Source organism: Rhinoderma darwinii, chromosome 4 (genome assembly GCF_050947455.1).
Source record: "Rhinoderma darwinii isolate aRhiDar2 chromosome 4, aRhiDar2.hap1, whole genome shotgun sequence".
Lineage (NCBI taxonomy): Eukaryota > Metazoa > Chordata > Amphibia > Anura > Rhinodermatidae > Rhinoderma > Rhinoderma darwinii.
This window is the reverse complement of record NC_134690.1, coordinates 346,944,812-346,962,861: the sequence shown is the minus strand read 5'-3', so window position 1 is coordinate 346,962,861 and position 18,050 is coordinate 346,944,812. Positions and strand designations below refer to the sequence as shown.

The following is an 18,050-nucleotide window of genomic DNA, read 5'->3' as shown; positions in this document are numbered from 1 at the left end:
ACATCCCCTTGTGAAAGATATACTGGGGCTGCCGCCTTTCCCTATCTACCAGGATGATTGATATTGGTTCCTGATACACTTCTAATTTATTACTATAAGTCATAAGTTTTATTATCACGGTTCATCACACAGCAGGATACAACACTATGTGTTCAGTCGATGTCATACTGTCTGCCTAACAGTATATTGCTTATACTAAATGCATTATATGGGATTTTGTTTAAAGGTCTTGCCCATAAACCTCCAGTGGGTTAAATGTTTGCGTAATTTATAATTTACAACCTGTCTCTAAGCTGAGATATTGGGGAATATGTAACCATGTTGTTTTTTTTTTACAACTACGTCCATACAGAAAATCTATGGACCATGATCAGTGCATTGGTGCCCATAGAGACTGAGTAGTTTGTGTAGGCCCCATTCACATCCCATTTGGGGCATATATTTTGTGTACGGTATACGTTTTTTTTTCCTTTTAATAAACAAGTATAAAGACATATGTATGCCAAAAATACACTTACATCCCAAATGTATCCTTGTGGTGTAGCCCATAAATGTGATGTGAATATGGCCTGAATTGTTATTCCTATTGAGAACAGTAAGGATGTCCCAAAGAAAAGGTTCTAGTTACCTGCATGCCACATATCGGATCCTCACACAGGTAGACTCCAGGAGATTGACCATCCTGTAGACTGCCGGTAGCCACTTCCGATAATAAGTCTCTCAGGTTCTCCTCCTTCCCCCACACTTCCACAGCTGACACTCTAACCGAGAACCGGGCTCCTGTTTTTTCCTTCCGTTCATTAATCAACTTAAAGAGCCATGATATAGCACAAGGGATAATGCCAAGATTCTGCATGGAGTCATCCTTGCCGATCATGGTGTATGACTTACCTGTCGGACACAGGTATAGAAAAGTAAAACATACAAATTTATCAGTTTTTACTATACAACGTAATCTCAACAACAATTACGTGAGTACAAAAATGAATATATATATATATATATATATATATATATATATATATATATATATATATATTTATATATATATATGGAATTGTCCTACAAGCTGTAGAAATAAGCACATAAGAGTAGACATGTTCTATAACCGGTTCAGGCTATTTGGAGAATTCAGGACCAGACACCGTTTAGCGATATTTAGCATGCGTAGAACAATGCAGGTTTCTGTTTTCAGCATTTTGATACACATAACATTAGCTTTTTTTTTCTATTTTTAGGCTTATAGGTTGAAATAAATAGTGCAAAAATATGTTTTTTTACTTTTAGCTCATTTTTTTCTGGTAATAATACAGTATTACCCTAAAATATGACTTTTAAAAATGACTTTTTATTTGTGATGGTTATAATGTCTACCATAAATTTGGATATATTGCATGGCTATTTTAGGACCATTCAGTCAGGGTTAGCAATCTGACAATGATTGGTGGAGAGAGGTTTTTTTTTTCGGGGGGTGGGGTATTTTATGTGTATTTTTAATTTCATTTATTTTTTATTATTCTGTTCTATCCATCAAAGGTCAGAAAAGACCATTGGGGATTTATTATTTCGATATTTCATTGTCACACTATACTTTTCCACTGTAACTAGGGCTGCACAGCATTGTGTATGTAAAAACCAGAAAAGACAGAAGCAGTGATGATTGCTTCTATCTTGTCCAAGATTGCTTAGGCAGCCAGCTTAAGCCCGCGCCATAGATATAGTATAGCGCGGGCTTTAAGGACCTGGACCACCCACCATTTATATACAGCGGACAGTCAAGAACCAGTTAAAGAGTGCCCCCAGTTATACTCCCCCGCCTGAACTAATATTGGGAATGCAGAGACGCTCTTGTACGCTTGGCGGTACAGTTAGCGTGGCAACCATACGACACTTAGAGAGTATTGTGCACGGGTCCAATTAATTAGAACTGAACCTGTGCACGACACTCTCCAGGTGTCGACTTATAACAGATGTGAACATGTTAATAATTATAATGCTAATAATATTGGAATGTGGTACACATATTCACATTGAAGGAGATTATTTAGAAGTAATTGATACTAACCAAGTTTGGAATGACCAAAGCAGAAAACACATCCATCTGCTCCATTCACAACAGACTGTATGACTTCAGCCACTGTTCCAGCACACACCTCCGCCTATATGGGAAAAATAGAAAAGTCACATCCAAGTTCTTCATCCATGAATATAATGACTTCTCCTTTCATCCAATGGTTTCTACACATTTAAATGGTTCAATTCATATGTTCATAACAATTCCAATTATCCAGGCAATTCTCTCTTCCCTTATCATGTTAAAAATCGGGAGTGCAGAAACCACTTCTCATTATTTTCTAGCCAAACTGCTCCTTTTTTTTTTTTAAACATTCACAAGTAATTCCTTTATCTTGATACAAAAACCTCATAAAGATATCTTAAGCACAGAAAGGTCTAGACTTTACATATAAGACATGGTACATTTTTAGGACTTCTGAGGTATAGATCTGATTTTCTAAATGCATAACAAGCTGACCCTTGACTTCATTAGCAGCAAACACTTTAAAGTCTATGCAGACACATCACCTACATGTAAAGTTAGAGGATAATTTCCTCCAGAATACATAAAGATACATATGAATGTATACGTAGAGCTGCAATCACTTAAAGGGTCATTTTGCCTGCAAGATAAGTATGTCTACCAATGTGTATGCCGATTGAATTACAGAAAACCTTCTATATCTTAGAAAATATCTCCCTCCCTGAGTGCAATTTTATCTGCGGTACCCGATAATCTCCAGACGTTTTAAAGCAGATTTTAATTCAAAATTTAAAATCGACCTTTCTTATATTACTAGATCACTTAAAGCTTTTCCAGTAATACCATATAATAAAGAATTCATATTAAAAGCGAATGCCCACCTTTGATGACTTCATTTGTAGGATTAATTTGTTTAGTATTATTATTCTGAACTATTGACATATATTACTTTCTCATGACGACAACCCCTTTCCATGTGTCCTCTGGACATCATATCTGGACATCATAGATGGAGTCCCCACTGACGACCCCTCTATGGGCCTGAATGGAGAGCTGCTAACAAAGAGCTGTCTGAACTGTCCATGGATCACATGGCCAGCATATAATACTACATTTCCCCTGTAGCTAAATGCGGGAGTGTTATTTACACTGGCTTTTCTTTGTAAGGCTTCTTTAAAGAGGCTCTGTCACCAGATTTTGCAACCCCTATCTGCTATTGCAGCAGATCTGCGCTGCAATGTAGATTACAGTAACGTTTTTATTTTTAAAAAACAAGCATTTTTGGCCAAGTTATGACCATTTTTGTAGTTATGCAAATGAGGCTTGCAAAAGTCCAAGTGGGTGTGTTTAAAAGTAAAAGTCCAAGTGGGCGTGTATTATGTGCGTACATCGGGGCGTTTTTAATACTTTTACTAGCTGGGCGCTCTGATGAGAAGTATCATCCACTTCTCTTCAGAACGCCCAGCTTCTGGCAGTGCAGACACAGCCGTGTTCTCGAGAGATCACGCTGTGACGTCACTCACTTCCTGCCCCAGGTCCTGCATCGTGTCAGACGAGCGAGGACACCGGCACCAGAGGCTTCAGTTGATTCTGCAGCAGCATCGGCGTTAGCAGGTAAGTCGATGTAGCTACTTACCTGCAAACGCTGATGCTGCTGCAGAATCAACTGAAGCCTCTGGTGCCGGTGTCCTCGCTCGTCTGACACGATGCAGGACCTGTGAGTGACGTCACAGCGTGATCTCTCGAGAACACGGCTGTGTCTGCACTGCCAGAAGCTGGGCGTTCTGAAGAGAAGTGGATGATACTTCTCATCAGAGCGCCCAGCTAGTAAAAGTATTAAAAACGCCCCGATGTACGCACCTAATACACGCCCACTTGGACTTTTACTTTTAAACACACCCACTTGGACTTTTGCAAGCCTCATTTGCATAACTACAAAAATGGTCATAACTTGGCCAAAAATGCTCGTTTTTTAAAAATAAAAACGTTACTGTAATCTACATTGCAGCGCCTATCTGCTGCAATAGCAGATAGGGGTTGCAAAATCTGGTGACAGAGCCTCTTTAACCTCAAAAGATTATGGCGTATTTTAGACCTTTAGGTAATTTCTTTCGTTTTTATTGATGCATTTTCCCATCGACATAGCTGTATGAGGGCTTGTTTTTTAAAGGAACGAGTTGTATTTTTTAGTGCCATCCTTTTGGAGTAAAAATAATTTATTGATTACATTTTATTCATTTTTTTGGGGTGGAATGGAAAAAAGCTGCAAAAACATTGTGGATTTTTATTTACTTTTTTTTTTTTAAAAAATAATTTTTTAATTGCTAATATAATACATTGCAATGTATTATGCCTGTCAGTGGCAATCCACCATTACCGCGCGATAGCATTGCACTCTGATGTGGTGACAGAGGTAGCCATTTTTTCTCTCTAACCACTTAGATGCTGCGGCCGCTATTAACTAAGAGCTAGTTTCCACAGGCAGATTTCTGCCTATATCAAGCGCCAATTGACAGTGTTCATTAACAGGCCCTCATACACGGGTCGATGCTTTCTGTATGGGAACAAATGATCGTTAATATGATCATTTGGTTCCCATCACTTTGCATCATGGTCAGCAGCACATGCTGTTTACTTGGGAAGATGTGATGCCGACAACGATGATTTTATAGGCAGCACGAACTATGTGATCAGTCGGGTTCAGTGAAAGCAGGTCAGAACGCAGGATCCACCTGATATCCATCACATCATAACTTAGATGTGATAAATTCCAGGTCAGAGACACGCAGGACCCGCTAACACTGAACCCACGGACCTGATGGATTCAGGTCTTAGCGAACGATACAGCTGCTCTGTGTACAGGATACAGAGCAGCTATATCTCAAAAAGTAAAAATAATTTTTGATAAAAAATAATTTGAAAGTTGCACCAAACACACTGACTGTCATTATTATATAAAAAAAAAAAAATCACTTTAGAAGGTTTACATAGCCGTTAAGGCTAAAGAACATAAGAACACTCGATCGGTGGATTATTGGCCCATGTAAACAGGGCAACGATCAGCCGACAAACGAGCAAACGCTTGTTCATCGACTGATCACATCGTTTGTGCTGCCTATTAAATCATCGTTGTCGGCATCGTTGTACATAGCCTTTAACTCTGATCTCGACCGATGCAACGTGATTTCAGCTGTATATAAGAGAAGCCACGTGCTGCTAATGGCGCATGCACAGCTTCTGTCCACGTGAAGTATACTTGCGGTGCAGTGTGAGAAGAGGTTAATGATTATTTTTATCCAGAAAAACGCAGGTTGGCAGCACTGGAAGGTTTGTCCACATACTTTTGATCATGTAGAGTAGTTGACAATGATAGGTACCCTACTCTACTGATTCTATGACTGGCCGATTTTTAGCACATGATAATGAGTTTTCTGTATTCTCTTCATATAACAATACAATGAGCCATCTCGCAGACCTGTAAACTATTTAATGAAACCTGATCAATTTTAAATTTGTGGAGCATTATGTTATACCAGCTGAATCAATGAATTCATAAAATCCCCAGAAAAAATAAATATAATAACAAAGAAAATCCAGTTGACATTAAATTACTGATGATTTGCCTTGGTTCAGAAAATATATTACACAGAAGAGCGTATATACAGATTTCGCCACAGATGGATTTTACTCGCAGGGATCTGAAGCTCTGCTCTAAGAAAAGTACATACATATGATTCATTTTTCATTTATAGATTTGCTCCACTTGGTTAACAAAAGAAACAGAAAAATGAAATGGAATTTCAATGTGTTGTTTTGATCAAAACGATATTTATTTGCCATATAAACAGTGTGTAGTTTGTAAGTATGTGAGTATGTAAGTATTGGTGTATAATACCACATTTCATGTCTAATTTGAAATGACATAAATAGATGTAAATTATATACTGTATTCCGAAAATGGACCGCTAGTTTTTGGAATACAGGATTTACTTTTCACTTGTGAAACAAAGAATCAGCTACTTTTTTGCTTTTGTTTGACCTTTTGTGTATTAACATTACTAGCCCGCAATACATAAAAGAACGCTCGATTTATAGACTGAATCAATCTTAATCTGTTTGTAATTTAATATCGCTATTTGTTGCCCCATAGTAGTATACAAACTACCAATTCAAACATGTGTGTTTGTGGATAGAATTTTGCTTCATATTTGAATGGAATAAATTCTAAAGATATTTTACCGATATAACGTTACATAGTTGGTTACGTATGTTTATTATTGCATATGAAAAAATAAAAATTAAACCATACCCATAGTCTGGGCTTTACCATACGCTATATGACAGCACTTGGTACTTCTCTATCCATGCTATAGAGTTGCATACATTGCCAAAGACCACAATATAAAAAATATATAACACATGGTGCCCGACTGCACACATCGATGTATAACAGCCCGGAGAATGCCAAAATGATACTCTTTTGCAAGCATCAAATGATACTATTTTTTATAGCATCAAAATGGAACCACTGTCTTTTTGGTTTGTTGGCATTAAATGGGAAAATGGACAAAAATGAAAAAAAATGCAGGTCTCCTTGGTTCTTTCAATTTGTGCACTAATGTACACAAAATAATACTCTTTTTCTCCTGAGTATACTGATATCAAATATGTCCTAAAGACGTAGATACAATTAAATACTATTGCGGAGCAGGGAGCTAGCTCCATGATCTGCCGTTTACTAGGCTACAGGCCGCGTTAGGCCTGCAGCCTAAAAGGTGATGCGATAGGATCCCTGTGCAGGTCGGCGTGATGACTTCACTGGACCATACCAGCCTACGCAAGGTTCTCAGCTCCGTTCGTCGCGGGTACGGGGCTAGGTGAGTATTAGGTTTGTTTATTTGTATGGTGAGGCAGTATCTGCAAGGGTGGTTGTGTATGTCACTATCTACAAGGGGGGGGGGTATGTAGTACTAACTACAAGGGGGTATATGTGGCACTATCTACAATGAGGTGTGTGTGGCACTATCTTCAAGGTGTGTGTGGCACTATCTACAAGGTGGAGTATGTGGCACTATCTACAAGTTGGGTATGTGGCACTATCTACAAGGTGGGTATATGGCACTATATAAAACGGGGTATGTGGCACTATCTACAAGGGGGATATGTGGCACTATTTACAAGGGTTATGTGGCACTATCTACAAGGAGATGGGGTATGTGGCACTATCTACAAGGGGATTGTGCATGGCACCATCTACAAGAGGGTGTATGTGGTACTATCTACTATGAGGTGTGTGTGGCAATATCTACAAGGAGATGTGTGGCACTATCTACAAGGGGGAGTATATGACACTATCTACACAGGGTGGTATGTGGCTCTATCTACAAGGGGGGTACGTGGCACTATTTACATAGGGGGCACATGGTACTATCTACAAGGGGGGTATATGTGACTATCTACAAAGGGGTTGTGTGTGGCACTATCTACAAAGGGGTTGTGCGTGGCACTATCTACAAGGGGTTGTGTGTGGCACTATCTACAAGAGGGGGGTATGTGGCACTATCTACAGTACTCTATGTAAAAGCAGGAGCAGTAGTACAGAAAATACATAGAGTACAGCAGGGTCGGTCACGTGACGAAGAGTCATATTGTTATCAAAAAGGGCTGTGCAACGAGACTTCCGGGCCGTGGGCAGCGCTATAAAAATCTATCAAAACCTCAGAATCAGCACGACGGGGGACTGGAATGTATAATACCGAGAGTACTCACATACTGCAGGGAGTACATTGCTAATAATTTTTGATCCCCACATAACCCCTTTAACTTTCACACTGTAACGTCCACGGCCGCGGACCGTCGTGCTTACATGCCCCCCCCCCAACCCGTCAGTGCCGGGTAGGATCTCCCTCCTGAAAGACGCCGGCACTCACTTCCGTATCGCTGCACTAGTACCCGTATGGTGCGCGCGCTCGCGCCCAGCCTTAAAGTGCCAGTGCACACACATGAGGAAAATCTGTAATTAGCCTATGATCACCCCGGACTATAAAAAAAAGGCTCTGTCCTTTAATTCATTGCCTGAGCATTGTTAAGTTTACCCATGTTAGTCTTAGCAAATGGTTAATTAGTGTTCTCTTGTTCCCGTTGTTCCCATGCCCTGATACCTGTAGCCTGTATCCCGTGCTATATCTCTTCCTGTGCCTTAACCTGTTGGAGTCGTGTTGTGCCACCTGCTGATATACACCCCGTCTGGTGTCTACAAGTTCATCTGTGCTGAGCCTCCATTACTCTCTGGACTATTACAGGTACTATTATACTAGGACTGTTCTTTGGCCAGCTGCTACTCCGCTACGGCGGTGCGGCCTAGTGGGTCCACATACCCACGGATCGTGACACACACTGGCTAAAATGACATCAGTTTTTCACTTTTCTCTTCCTGGCAAGCTGTAAGCCACGCCCTCATTTCAGTGTACTTTTACAAACTGATTTGCATAGCCCAAATAGCTCTAAATACAGGCGCAAATTATTAATCTCTTGGCGCAGCCAATTTTTGTTTGTTCATTTTCGTTTTTTCCTTCCCACATTCCAAAATCCATGGTTCTTTTTTTTATCTTTCTGTCAATATAGCCATATGAGAGCTTATTCTTTGCGGGATGAGTTGTAGTTTTAATGTACTGGGAAACAGGAAGAAAATTCTTTGTGGGGCGGAATGGGATAAAAACAGCGATTCCCTCACTGTTTTCTGGTTTCCGATTTTATGGTGTTCACCGTACAGTAAAAAACGACATGTTACCTTCATGGCGGTCTGGGCGGAATGGAAAAGATGAAGAAAGAGAACGCCTGCAATCAGTGTGAATCACTGGATGTAATTGTGTAGTGCTGTACTCTCCTGTAAGTTCTGTAGCGCTGAATTTAATTTATAGAATAATATCCATCCAGGGACTGTGTCTTATAAGAACCTAAAAACGCCCCCGAAAACTTACACACCATTCCCACCATGGTCCTATCATAACTCGGTATCAAGTAGATCTCAAGGAACTCCCAAGTTACAACAGTAGATCTCCACCTCGCTAAGGTTGCCTACCTATGTTTTGAAGGATATGTATGTAACGTCTTGGTGCTAGATACCACAAACCAAGACCTACAGAGGTCTTGGGGAGTCCATGCCTCAATCAGTCAGAGATGTTTTGGTGGCACGAGGTGAATCTATACAATATTAGGCAAGTTATTTTAACGTTATGGCTGAACGGTATGTGTATATATATATACATATATATATATATATACATATATATATATACATATATATATATATATATATTGTAAAGGATCTGCCAGGCACAGCTTCGGGGTTAACTCCCTTAATTAATCAGTCAGCACCTGAATCTACATCCCTGAGACTGACTCCAGCTTCCACCACTCAGGCTGGCAGGCTTAGGAGTGGGAGAGCCTATCGCAGCCTGGCCAGACTCAGCTAGCTCCCGCCCTCTGTCTATTTATACCTGCATTTCCTGTTCCTTCTTGCTTGTTGTTCTTTTTCGTGTGGTTTCCTGGCCCAGCTACAGCTCCTTCTATTTTGTTCCTGCTCCATACAGACCCTGGCTTACTGACTACTCTTCTGCTCTTCGTTTGGTACCTCGCACACTCCTGGCTTGACTCGGCTCGTTCACCACTCTGGTTGCTCACGGTGTTGCCGTGGGCAACTGCCCCTTTCCCTTGCTTGTATTCCCTTGTATGTTTGTCGTGTTTGTCGTGTTTGTCGTGCACTTACTGAGTGCAGGGACCGCCGCCCAGTTGTACCCCGTCGCCTAGGGCGGGTCGTTGCAAGTAGGCAGGGACAGAGTGGCGGGTAGATTAGGGCTCACTTGTCCGTTTCCCTACCCCCCGGTCATTACATATATATATATATATATATATATATATATATATATATATATATATATATATATATATATATGTATGATTTAATCATAAATTGTGGAATGTTGTTGTTATGGAGATGCTATGACATTGTCAATGGATAAGTTGTATTTCGCTTTCCTCTTAGGCAATGTATTCAGTGCCTATTAAAGGGGATTTTGATTAGAAAAACACCACATAAGCAAGAATGGGAGCCCAAACAGCAGCTGATCGGTTCAATGCTCTTCTTCTCACATGCTGAGGGGGAAAAAAAAATTCTGCAGTGTCTGCCTTTTTCCTCTTGTGTTGCATGTTCATGATAAAATCAACACAAAAGCACATCAATGATACATTTAGCACAAGGAATGCTGAGGTGGCTTCATTACAATTCATGAATTTCTGCCCAGATATAATCAGCTCTATTACTCGATTGCTATGGTTCTGGCAAATGCTTTCTAGTACCGGTGTGGCATGGTGTATTACTGGCACAAATTTATAAACAATATAAAATGTAGGGTAGGCTTCTTAACATTTAAAGCCATAAGACACACTTGAATTGCCAATTAATGATCTGTGATTTAAAGCGTTGGAGACAGATTCAGTTTCCATTTCCACTGAGCAAAGAGAACTGCTGAATTAGTAACGACATAGTGGGAGATGAAATAACCAATATAGTAATCTTGAATTTCCAGCATGTGCACATGTTTGTGTAATACGTTGTACAGCACAGTGGAAAGAAATCCTGAAATTGAAACATACTGTTGTGTGCACTGGGTTAGCAGAGCTCTATATGAGGAATTGAAATATGTTGTATTGTGCACAGTGGGGGTCTTCTAAGTCTGGAATAGAAATATAGTGCAGTATGCATAGTGTTTGTGTGTGGGACTGAAATATAATGCAGTGTGGGGGGTCTTCTAAGTCTAGAATTGAGATATATTGCAGTGTACACTTTAGAGTCAGACTTTTATGGCTAGAATTGAGATGTAGTGGGCTGTGACTACTTGCCATTGAAAAGAATATGAACCGTCTAAGTTGCCAGTGTTTAGTAATTAATTTTACTATCCATTTTTTGTCCTTTATTATTAGCTATTGTGCATAACAGCTTTTTATGTGTAAAATTAGGAATCGAATGTCCGCCTGCACACACTGGATTCTTGTGGGCAAAGTGCGACTTTCTCTGTCCGCTCATGGAGAAGTAGATTGGCCTTATTTGATTTTAAAGGTTGATCCCATTGTTTCACCCTACAATAAGCAGTCAGAGGTGTCTGGCAGCAGCCATACCTCAAACATCCCAAACTGATGACAACATTATTAAATATTGTTCGACACCAACCACAAAGCTGTTACATCTGTATGTCTGATCGTCTCATAGTTTCCAACCTAATTCCAGAAATATGCATCAACATATTGGTAGACAACGGTGAGAAAAGAAAATGTGCCAGATGTGACCTGAGCAGGTATAAGGACAGGAGAATAAGAGAAGAAAACAAGGAGGCGCGCTTCTGTAATGTAATATTGCCTCGGGTAAGGACAGCAAGATTTGATACAGGTAGTGTATATATTTTCACTCACCTATTTGAGTTATGCTGTAATAGGCAGAATTCTACTGCATAGTGCGCAGAGAGGGAATCAGCACCGCCGGCTGAGACCCACTGCTTTCCCATAGGGCATCAGATTCTGCTCCAAGGAATATAAGTATTGAAAAATATAAGAAAAAAGTTGCAGTGATGGGGTATGGCGCCTGGCACATTGAAGAAACACTTATCTTTATTGTAACAAAGACTATAAAAATCAGTGTTTCTTCAAACAAGCCTCTAGTGTTTCTTGATGTGCCAAGAAGTGTACCCCAACAATGCAACTTTTTCCTAATATTCCTCAATCCACGTGTAAAGACGACTGCTAGTACTGAACAAATGTAAACGGCTACATGAAACCATTCACACATCACTTACCTGAGAAGCATCTTGAGGAAACACTGCATCGAAGGCAAACATTTTAGGTGGTATTTGAGTTCCTCTCTTCTGGGATGCATTCTGCCCTCCACAAGATAATGGGTCATACAATGTAATCTGTTTCTTCCTTGGATCAGCTTTTAAGAAAGAGCTGGAATCAGTTGATTCTCCCACTAGAGTTGAACAAATACGCACCATGACCTTCACCTATGATTCAAGATAAGGACAATCACTTAAATGTATTGGGTGACATAGGACAATTGGACACATATACTGTTAGAATAGTAACATCATACATAAGAACATGTACAATACAAGTAGTACTTCACATAACCTGATGACACAATGTTTTTCAATACAAAACACTAAAATGATCAAGGCCAATGTAGAGTAAACAGAAATCTGGACTGACATTGATTTTCTGAATGTCACAAATTATATTGTTTTCTAAAATGAACAGCAAAATATATACTTCACGACAACCATTTATCTTGTCTGCTGTGCAAATGTATACTTATAAACCTTCGTACCCAAGAGAAGATATGGGTTATATCTACTAGCGGGGGAGGGAAGATAAAGACAAAGTAGAGATTGATTCTCCTACGGCAACGTACAATCCCCCACTGATTTGAATTAGCGGTCTTTGCACTGTAACAGCATTATCAACCCTTAATGAACAACTCCCATGGATATGTGTAACAGTGGTCACCATCCCTTCGCTTTGCTATCCCAGCTGCATTTGTGGATTAAGCACCTCCGCATTCCAGTCATGTGATTAGCACTTTTTAAAATTCCTTTTAGTGATTTCAGTAGTGCACATGACCCTAAGGCAGGTACTCAAGAACATGGATAAAACTGATAACATATTTCTTAAAGTGCTAAGAGATGTTTTAGGAAAAAACTTGAGATTAACCTACTGTACAAAAAAAGAAAACCAAAAAGAGAAAAATACTTGACTTTATTTTGTTATTATATTGTATTACTTTACTTATTTAAAAAAAAGATAATAATAATAATTAGGAGATCAATACATTAAATATCCCAGTTTCCTACATTACAGGCAGAGCTGTCTAGCTTTTATATTAGAGCTGTGATGTCTGATCAATACATAGAGCGATCAATGATATTCCCTATAATGCTGCAGTGAACCCAATATTTAGAATGCTGACTAAACCCTGAGGCAACCAGTGTATAAGTATAAGGCCTCTGAATTGATACAATGCTGGATGCATCAAACATCCACAGCTTTGCATTAGACACCATTGCACGAGAAAGAACATCCATCGAGAGGGCATCTTGTGGACGTCAAAAACTCGTTGACGAAAGGGGTAAGAGGAGGAAGTAAAAAATCGTTCTGATAATTAGGCGGTGCACTGTCAAGCAAATTGCGAACTAATACAAAGCTGGTGCTCCAACTAACATGTCCAAACGCACAACTCGCCATTCCGTAGAACAGATGGGCTATAATAGCAGACAACCATTTCGACTGCCATTGCTGTCTAAGGGAAACAGAAGGCAAGACTTCCGTGAGCAAAAAAACACATAAATTGGATCACTGAGCAATGGAAAAACATCGCCTGGTCAGATGAATTCAAATTTTTGTGGCACCAAGCTGATGGAAGGTTCAGGATTTGGTAAAGGCAACATGAATTGATTAACTCTTCATGTCAGGTGTCAATTGTACAGGAAGGTGGATTAATGGTGTGGGGAATGTTTCCTTGGCACACCCTGGGCCCTCTGATACTTATGAATGGACGTTTGGGGCTTACCTAAGAATTGGGGCCGACCAAGTTCATCCCTTTATTTCAGTTGTTTACCCCATGGCAGGAGACATTAATGGCAACTGCGAGAAGCTAACCTGTCCGCATGGGCCAATATTCCTGCAGAATAATTTCAACACCAGTGGAATTTATTTTCGAGTATTATTCTTACTATTCTAACTGCAAAGAACCCTTTCCTATATTGTCCTATGTATAACACAATTGACTGATGGTGACACTTGGATGTCTTTTGAACAACTGCGTGGAAAATATGATAAACCACGTCATGCATTTTATAGGTTTCTCCAAATGAGACATGCCTTATAAGCACAATTTCCTGCTTACCCCAGAGTGTCTACTGCTGAATGTCCACTAGTTACTGCTTTCACCTCTCCCTCTCTCGCTGTCACTGTGTCCCACTTATATTGTTTGTTAATATACCAATTCCACAGATTGCACCCAACTCCCTCACATAAATGGTCATGAAGCATTTCATCACTAACTGAGAATGATTGGGATGCCGCACTGTCATCTCATTTCCAGCAGCCGCCAACAGACTGACCAAGCTGTACATCACCCACCACCAGGCCTAACTCTCTCAGCTACGCCTTCATTGGGCTGGAGTATCCATCCTAAAATTGTCACAGGTGCTCAGTGGAGAGAACTGTCTTCTGGCCCCTTATTTGTTCATGCCCTACTATTGCATCGTTCTGGGTAGCTGCAGTGGGGGTTATTGGTAAAGTTCTGGGATACCCTATACTCTTTACACCTAAGCTGTGTTTACTTGGCTGTTTGGGGAATAATGAAATGTGGTCTCACCACCAGCAAATTTTCATTAGGGAATCCCATGCTTCCATTTGAGAGGATAGTCTATCACAATCGCAAGTGCCCCCAAAAATTTTATAAAATATATGTGAAGGGGATGCCTGGTTACACCTGATTAGTGTATGCTGTTACGCATTCCCTATGTTTTACAGTTCTTAGGGTCCTCTTACACGGCCTGACGTCGGCCGTGTAAAGGAGCGCCGATCAATGAGAGCTCGCTGATCAGTGATCGTTTGCGCCTTCCACAAGGAGCTATTTATGGAGACGAGCGCTCGTTACTCTGATCGCCCGTCCCCTTGCATTTACACAGGGGGCTGTTCTTCCCACAACGATAATATTTTCGGCTGCAGAAACAATACAATCAGCTGATGAGTGAGCAATTGACCAGTGTAAAAGGGCCCTTACGGTCAAGCCCATTACAATGTGCTGCCCTGATTAATATGCTGTATATCCTATATCTCAGATCATACATATTGTAGACTAATATCTATCCTGTGACGTGTTGTAATCTTGCAATGCTACTCTTTATTTGTTATCATCTATTGTTTCCGCTTATTTCTATACCGTCATTCTGTATTACTTACATGTGATGAAAATTTTGAAGTAAACAAGAAAAACGAAAAAAAAAAGAAGCAACAAAATTGCCAAATTATATGGCTTTTCCATAAAAAAATGCTAAAGTAGAAAGTTATACATATTGCTCCAGTATAGTATTTAGCTTTTTTTCTTATTTTGTGGTTATTGTGGGATATATTGCATTACCACCACTGTCCAATGATAAAACAATAAACTACCAGTAATAAAATAAAACTAGACAAATTTATGCATACAAAAATGCTCCCATTACCTATTCTATCTGATCTCTCCGTATAGTATAACAAAACAATATTTCTTGACCTGGCATCTGGATGACCAGGTATTCCACAACACCTATAGTAAGACCCAGCCCTGTACTCTGCCGCGTGAACGTGGTTTGTAGATTATACAAGTGCTGACTGGCAACCCCAGAGGCATGCAGGGGAACAGATAATCATTTGCTCCCAGTGATGATATATTCTTGGAAGTAACTAAATGAATTTATCGCGCGGTAATCATTCAGTACAAGTATGATGAAAAGCACAGAAATTGGTTTGCAGAGACCAAGTCATTATCAGAGAGTTGTGGAAAGAAACAAACAAACAGGTTATTACAGGAGTGGAGAAAGTGAGGAAATACAGTCTGTGAGAAGGCTCGCTGGAAGATGCAATCTCCTATAGCTATTAAGAATGACTTAGATGACACTGCTCTAAATCTAAACATCACATGCGCAGAGATCATGACTTCTGCCATGGTTCAGTACCTGCGATAAGCCAGTACTGCAGGTAAACCAGTAGTAGTTGTTTCCCACAGTCGTAATTGGATTTGATTTTAAGGTATGGTGCTTCTAAACCAATTTTTTCCATATACTGGTCTCCTTTAACCTTATATTATGGATAAAAAGGAAGGAGAATTGCTTCTTTGATATATGTAATAATTTTATATACAGACTGTAAAGTAAATAAAATCCTGTATAAAAAGAATATAAAAAGAAATATTTTATAAAAGAAAAAAACACCAAAAAAATACAGGTTTGCTATTACCGTGCCAAAGGAGTGGTCACCAACTCTCACCTACACCAAAACAGTGTATCTGCACTCTTATTGTTTCATTAAAGAACTCTGGTGCCTTGGTCCTTTGCTTTTCTTTTGTATGTTTAATAAGGATTTGATGGAGTTTTCAGCAAATCTGCACAAGTCATAGTGCAGAGATGTTGATGGACTCTTCTTCCTCTATGGCCATACTGGTTGTCACCCGGCTTTCCAGAAACAAATGAAGTTCTACTCAAATGCTGAGTAGAACTTTCAGGTTAAAATACTGTTTAAAGAGTGACTGTACTTTATAAAAACCTTTTGATATGTAGGCTGAAGTGTGAGGACAGCTCATGGACGTACAATGGGAGGCATCTTCAGTCTAACAAGGTGCACCGATCACAGCCAAAGGTGCAGGGCACTCAGCTGAGCGCTTCTACACCTTCTTTTCAGCGATGGTGGTGGTCTCACCCCACAGATCAAAACGTCTGATATGTCTCTATGACATATCAAAAGTATTCTGAATGTAGAGTTACTCTTTGAGGCCTGGTTTCACACTAAAGTGTTGTTTGAGTAAATATAATACATGCCATTGTATGATAGATAGAAGATAGACAGACAGACAGACAGACAGACAGACAGACAGACAGACAGACAGACAGACAGATAGACTGAATCGTATATCAATTTAAAGGATAACTGTCTTTAAAAAGTTATTCCAGGAGACTTCATAGATTGCAGATGGATATGCAGCTTTTAACTAATAATATCCACATTTTAGTTGAATACTTTGTTTACTGTACCAATGTTAGAATTAGTCAAGCAAAACTGAATCTGGCCTCCTTTTCGCAGGCGGTTCGGGGGGAATTTATTAAGAGGTTTACGCCAATATAGTGGGGGAAAAATGTCACAAATTTACAACAGAAATAAGCAAAAACTTTAGCGAAAACCTGCGCCAACTCGTAGCTGGAGTAAATTTCACATAGTAGCACACATAAAGTCCAAGTTACATCCATTAATAAATTTGTTGAATCTTACTTCAACGGGCTTCACTCTATGACTAGTATATTAAACCGGGCCTAAGTCTCTTATTTGTGAAGGTGCTGAATGCTTACTCTGGACCAGGGCCAGTAACAAAGAGAGAACCTGGGGCTCAATAGAAGTTAGGATGAACATACAAAACTGATAAATGAAGTTGTAGGCCCTGTGACAGATTCTCTATAAAGGGGTATTCTGATTTTATGTAACTAAAGCCTAATTACTAAAGGATGAAAAACTCTGCAACTTTCTAATAGACTTTGTGACTCAACTTTGCTACCAAGCACTAAATCTGATTGCAAACTAATGTAAAGTCTGATGATGCTACATATTAAAGCGGCTGCTTTGCTGCCTGGAAATGATTGTACATTTGCACATTATAATATCTGGTTGTGTGGCACATATCCATTCATGCGTGACTTAACCAATGCCAGGAATTTACAGCCTCAGAGCATCCGCTTCAGATGCTTTTTAAAGAGAACATTATAAAGATCAAACACAATTTACGGATTTAACATAGTTACATTGCTTTATGAAACATGACAGCAGCTACTCAACAATGTTCTAATTAGCCATGTCAAGAATATTTTATTCTTCCTTAAAGGCACAGTTCCACTTACAAACCTCACACGAATGCCTTCTATAAACCTTGAGCATGTGAATCATCACACTTATATACTTCAAAGTCTAAAAATAAATAAATAAAACCCATAAGTAAAGCTTGGTTCACACCTGCGTTGTGACATTCCGTTGTTCTGCTCTGTCAGAGGAGCAGAACAAGGGAAAAACGCAAGCAACGATGTCCGTTGAACAACGTACACTGACTTCAAAGGGTTCCGTCGGCTTTCAGTAGGGGTGTCCGTAATTTTACCGGACACAATCGCACAGCTTGCTGTGCTGTTGTCTCCGGTAATCCCTGCCACATTTACGACGG

General features: G+C 39.8%; 1 protein-coding gene across 1 annotated transcript in view; it reads right to left on the bottom strand.

Moving 5' to 3' along the window:
• KIF26B (kinesin family member 26B) overlaps positions 1-18,050 on the bottom strand; it is a 315,882-nt gene that overhangs the window by 53,698 nt on the left and 244,134 nt on the right. The window contains exons 6-8 of the mRNA XM_075862905.1: positions 11,887-12,093; positions 2,066-2,159; positions 629-891 (exon numbers count right to left, since the gene is read on the bottom strand). Of these exons, the coding sequence (XP_075719020.1) occupies positions 629-891; positions 2,066-2,159; positions 11,887-12,093 (564 nt within the window). The remainder of the gene's footprint in view (positions 1-628; positions 892-2,065; positions 2,160-11,886; positions 12,094-18,050) is intronic.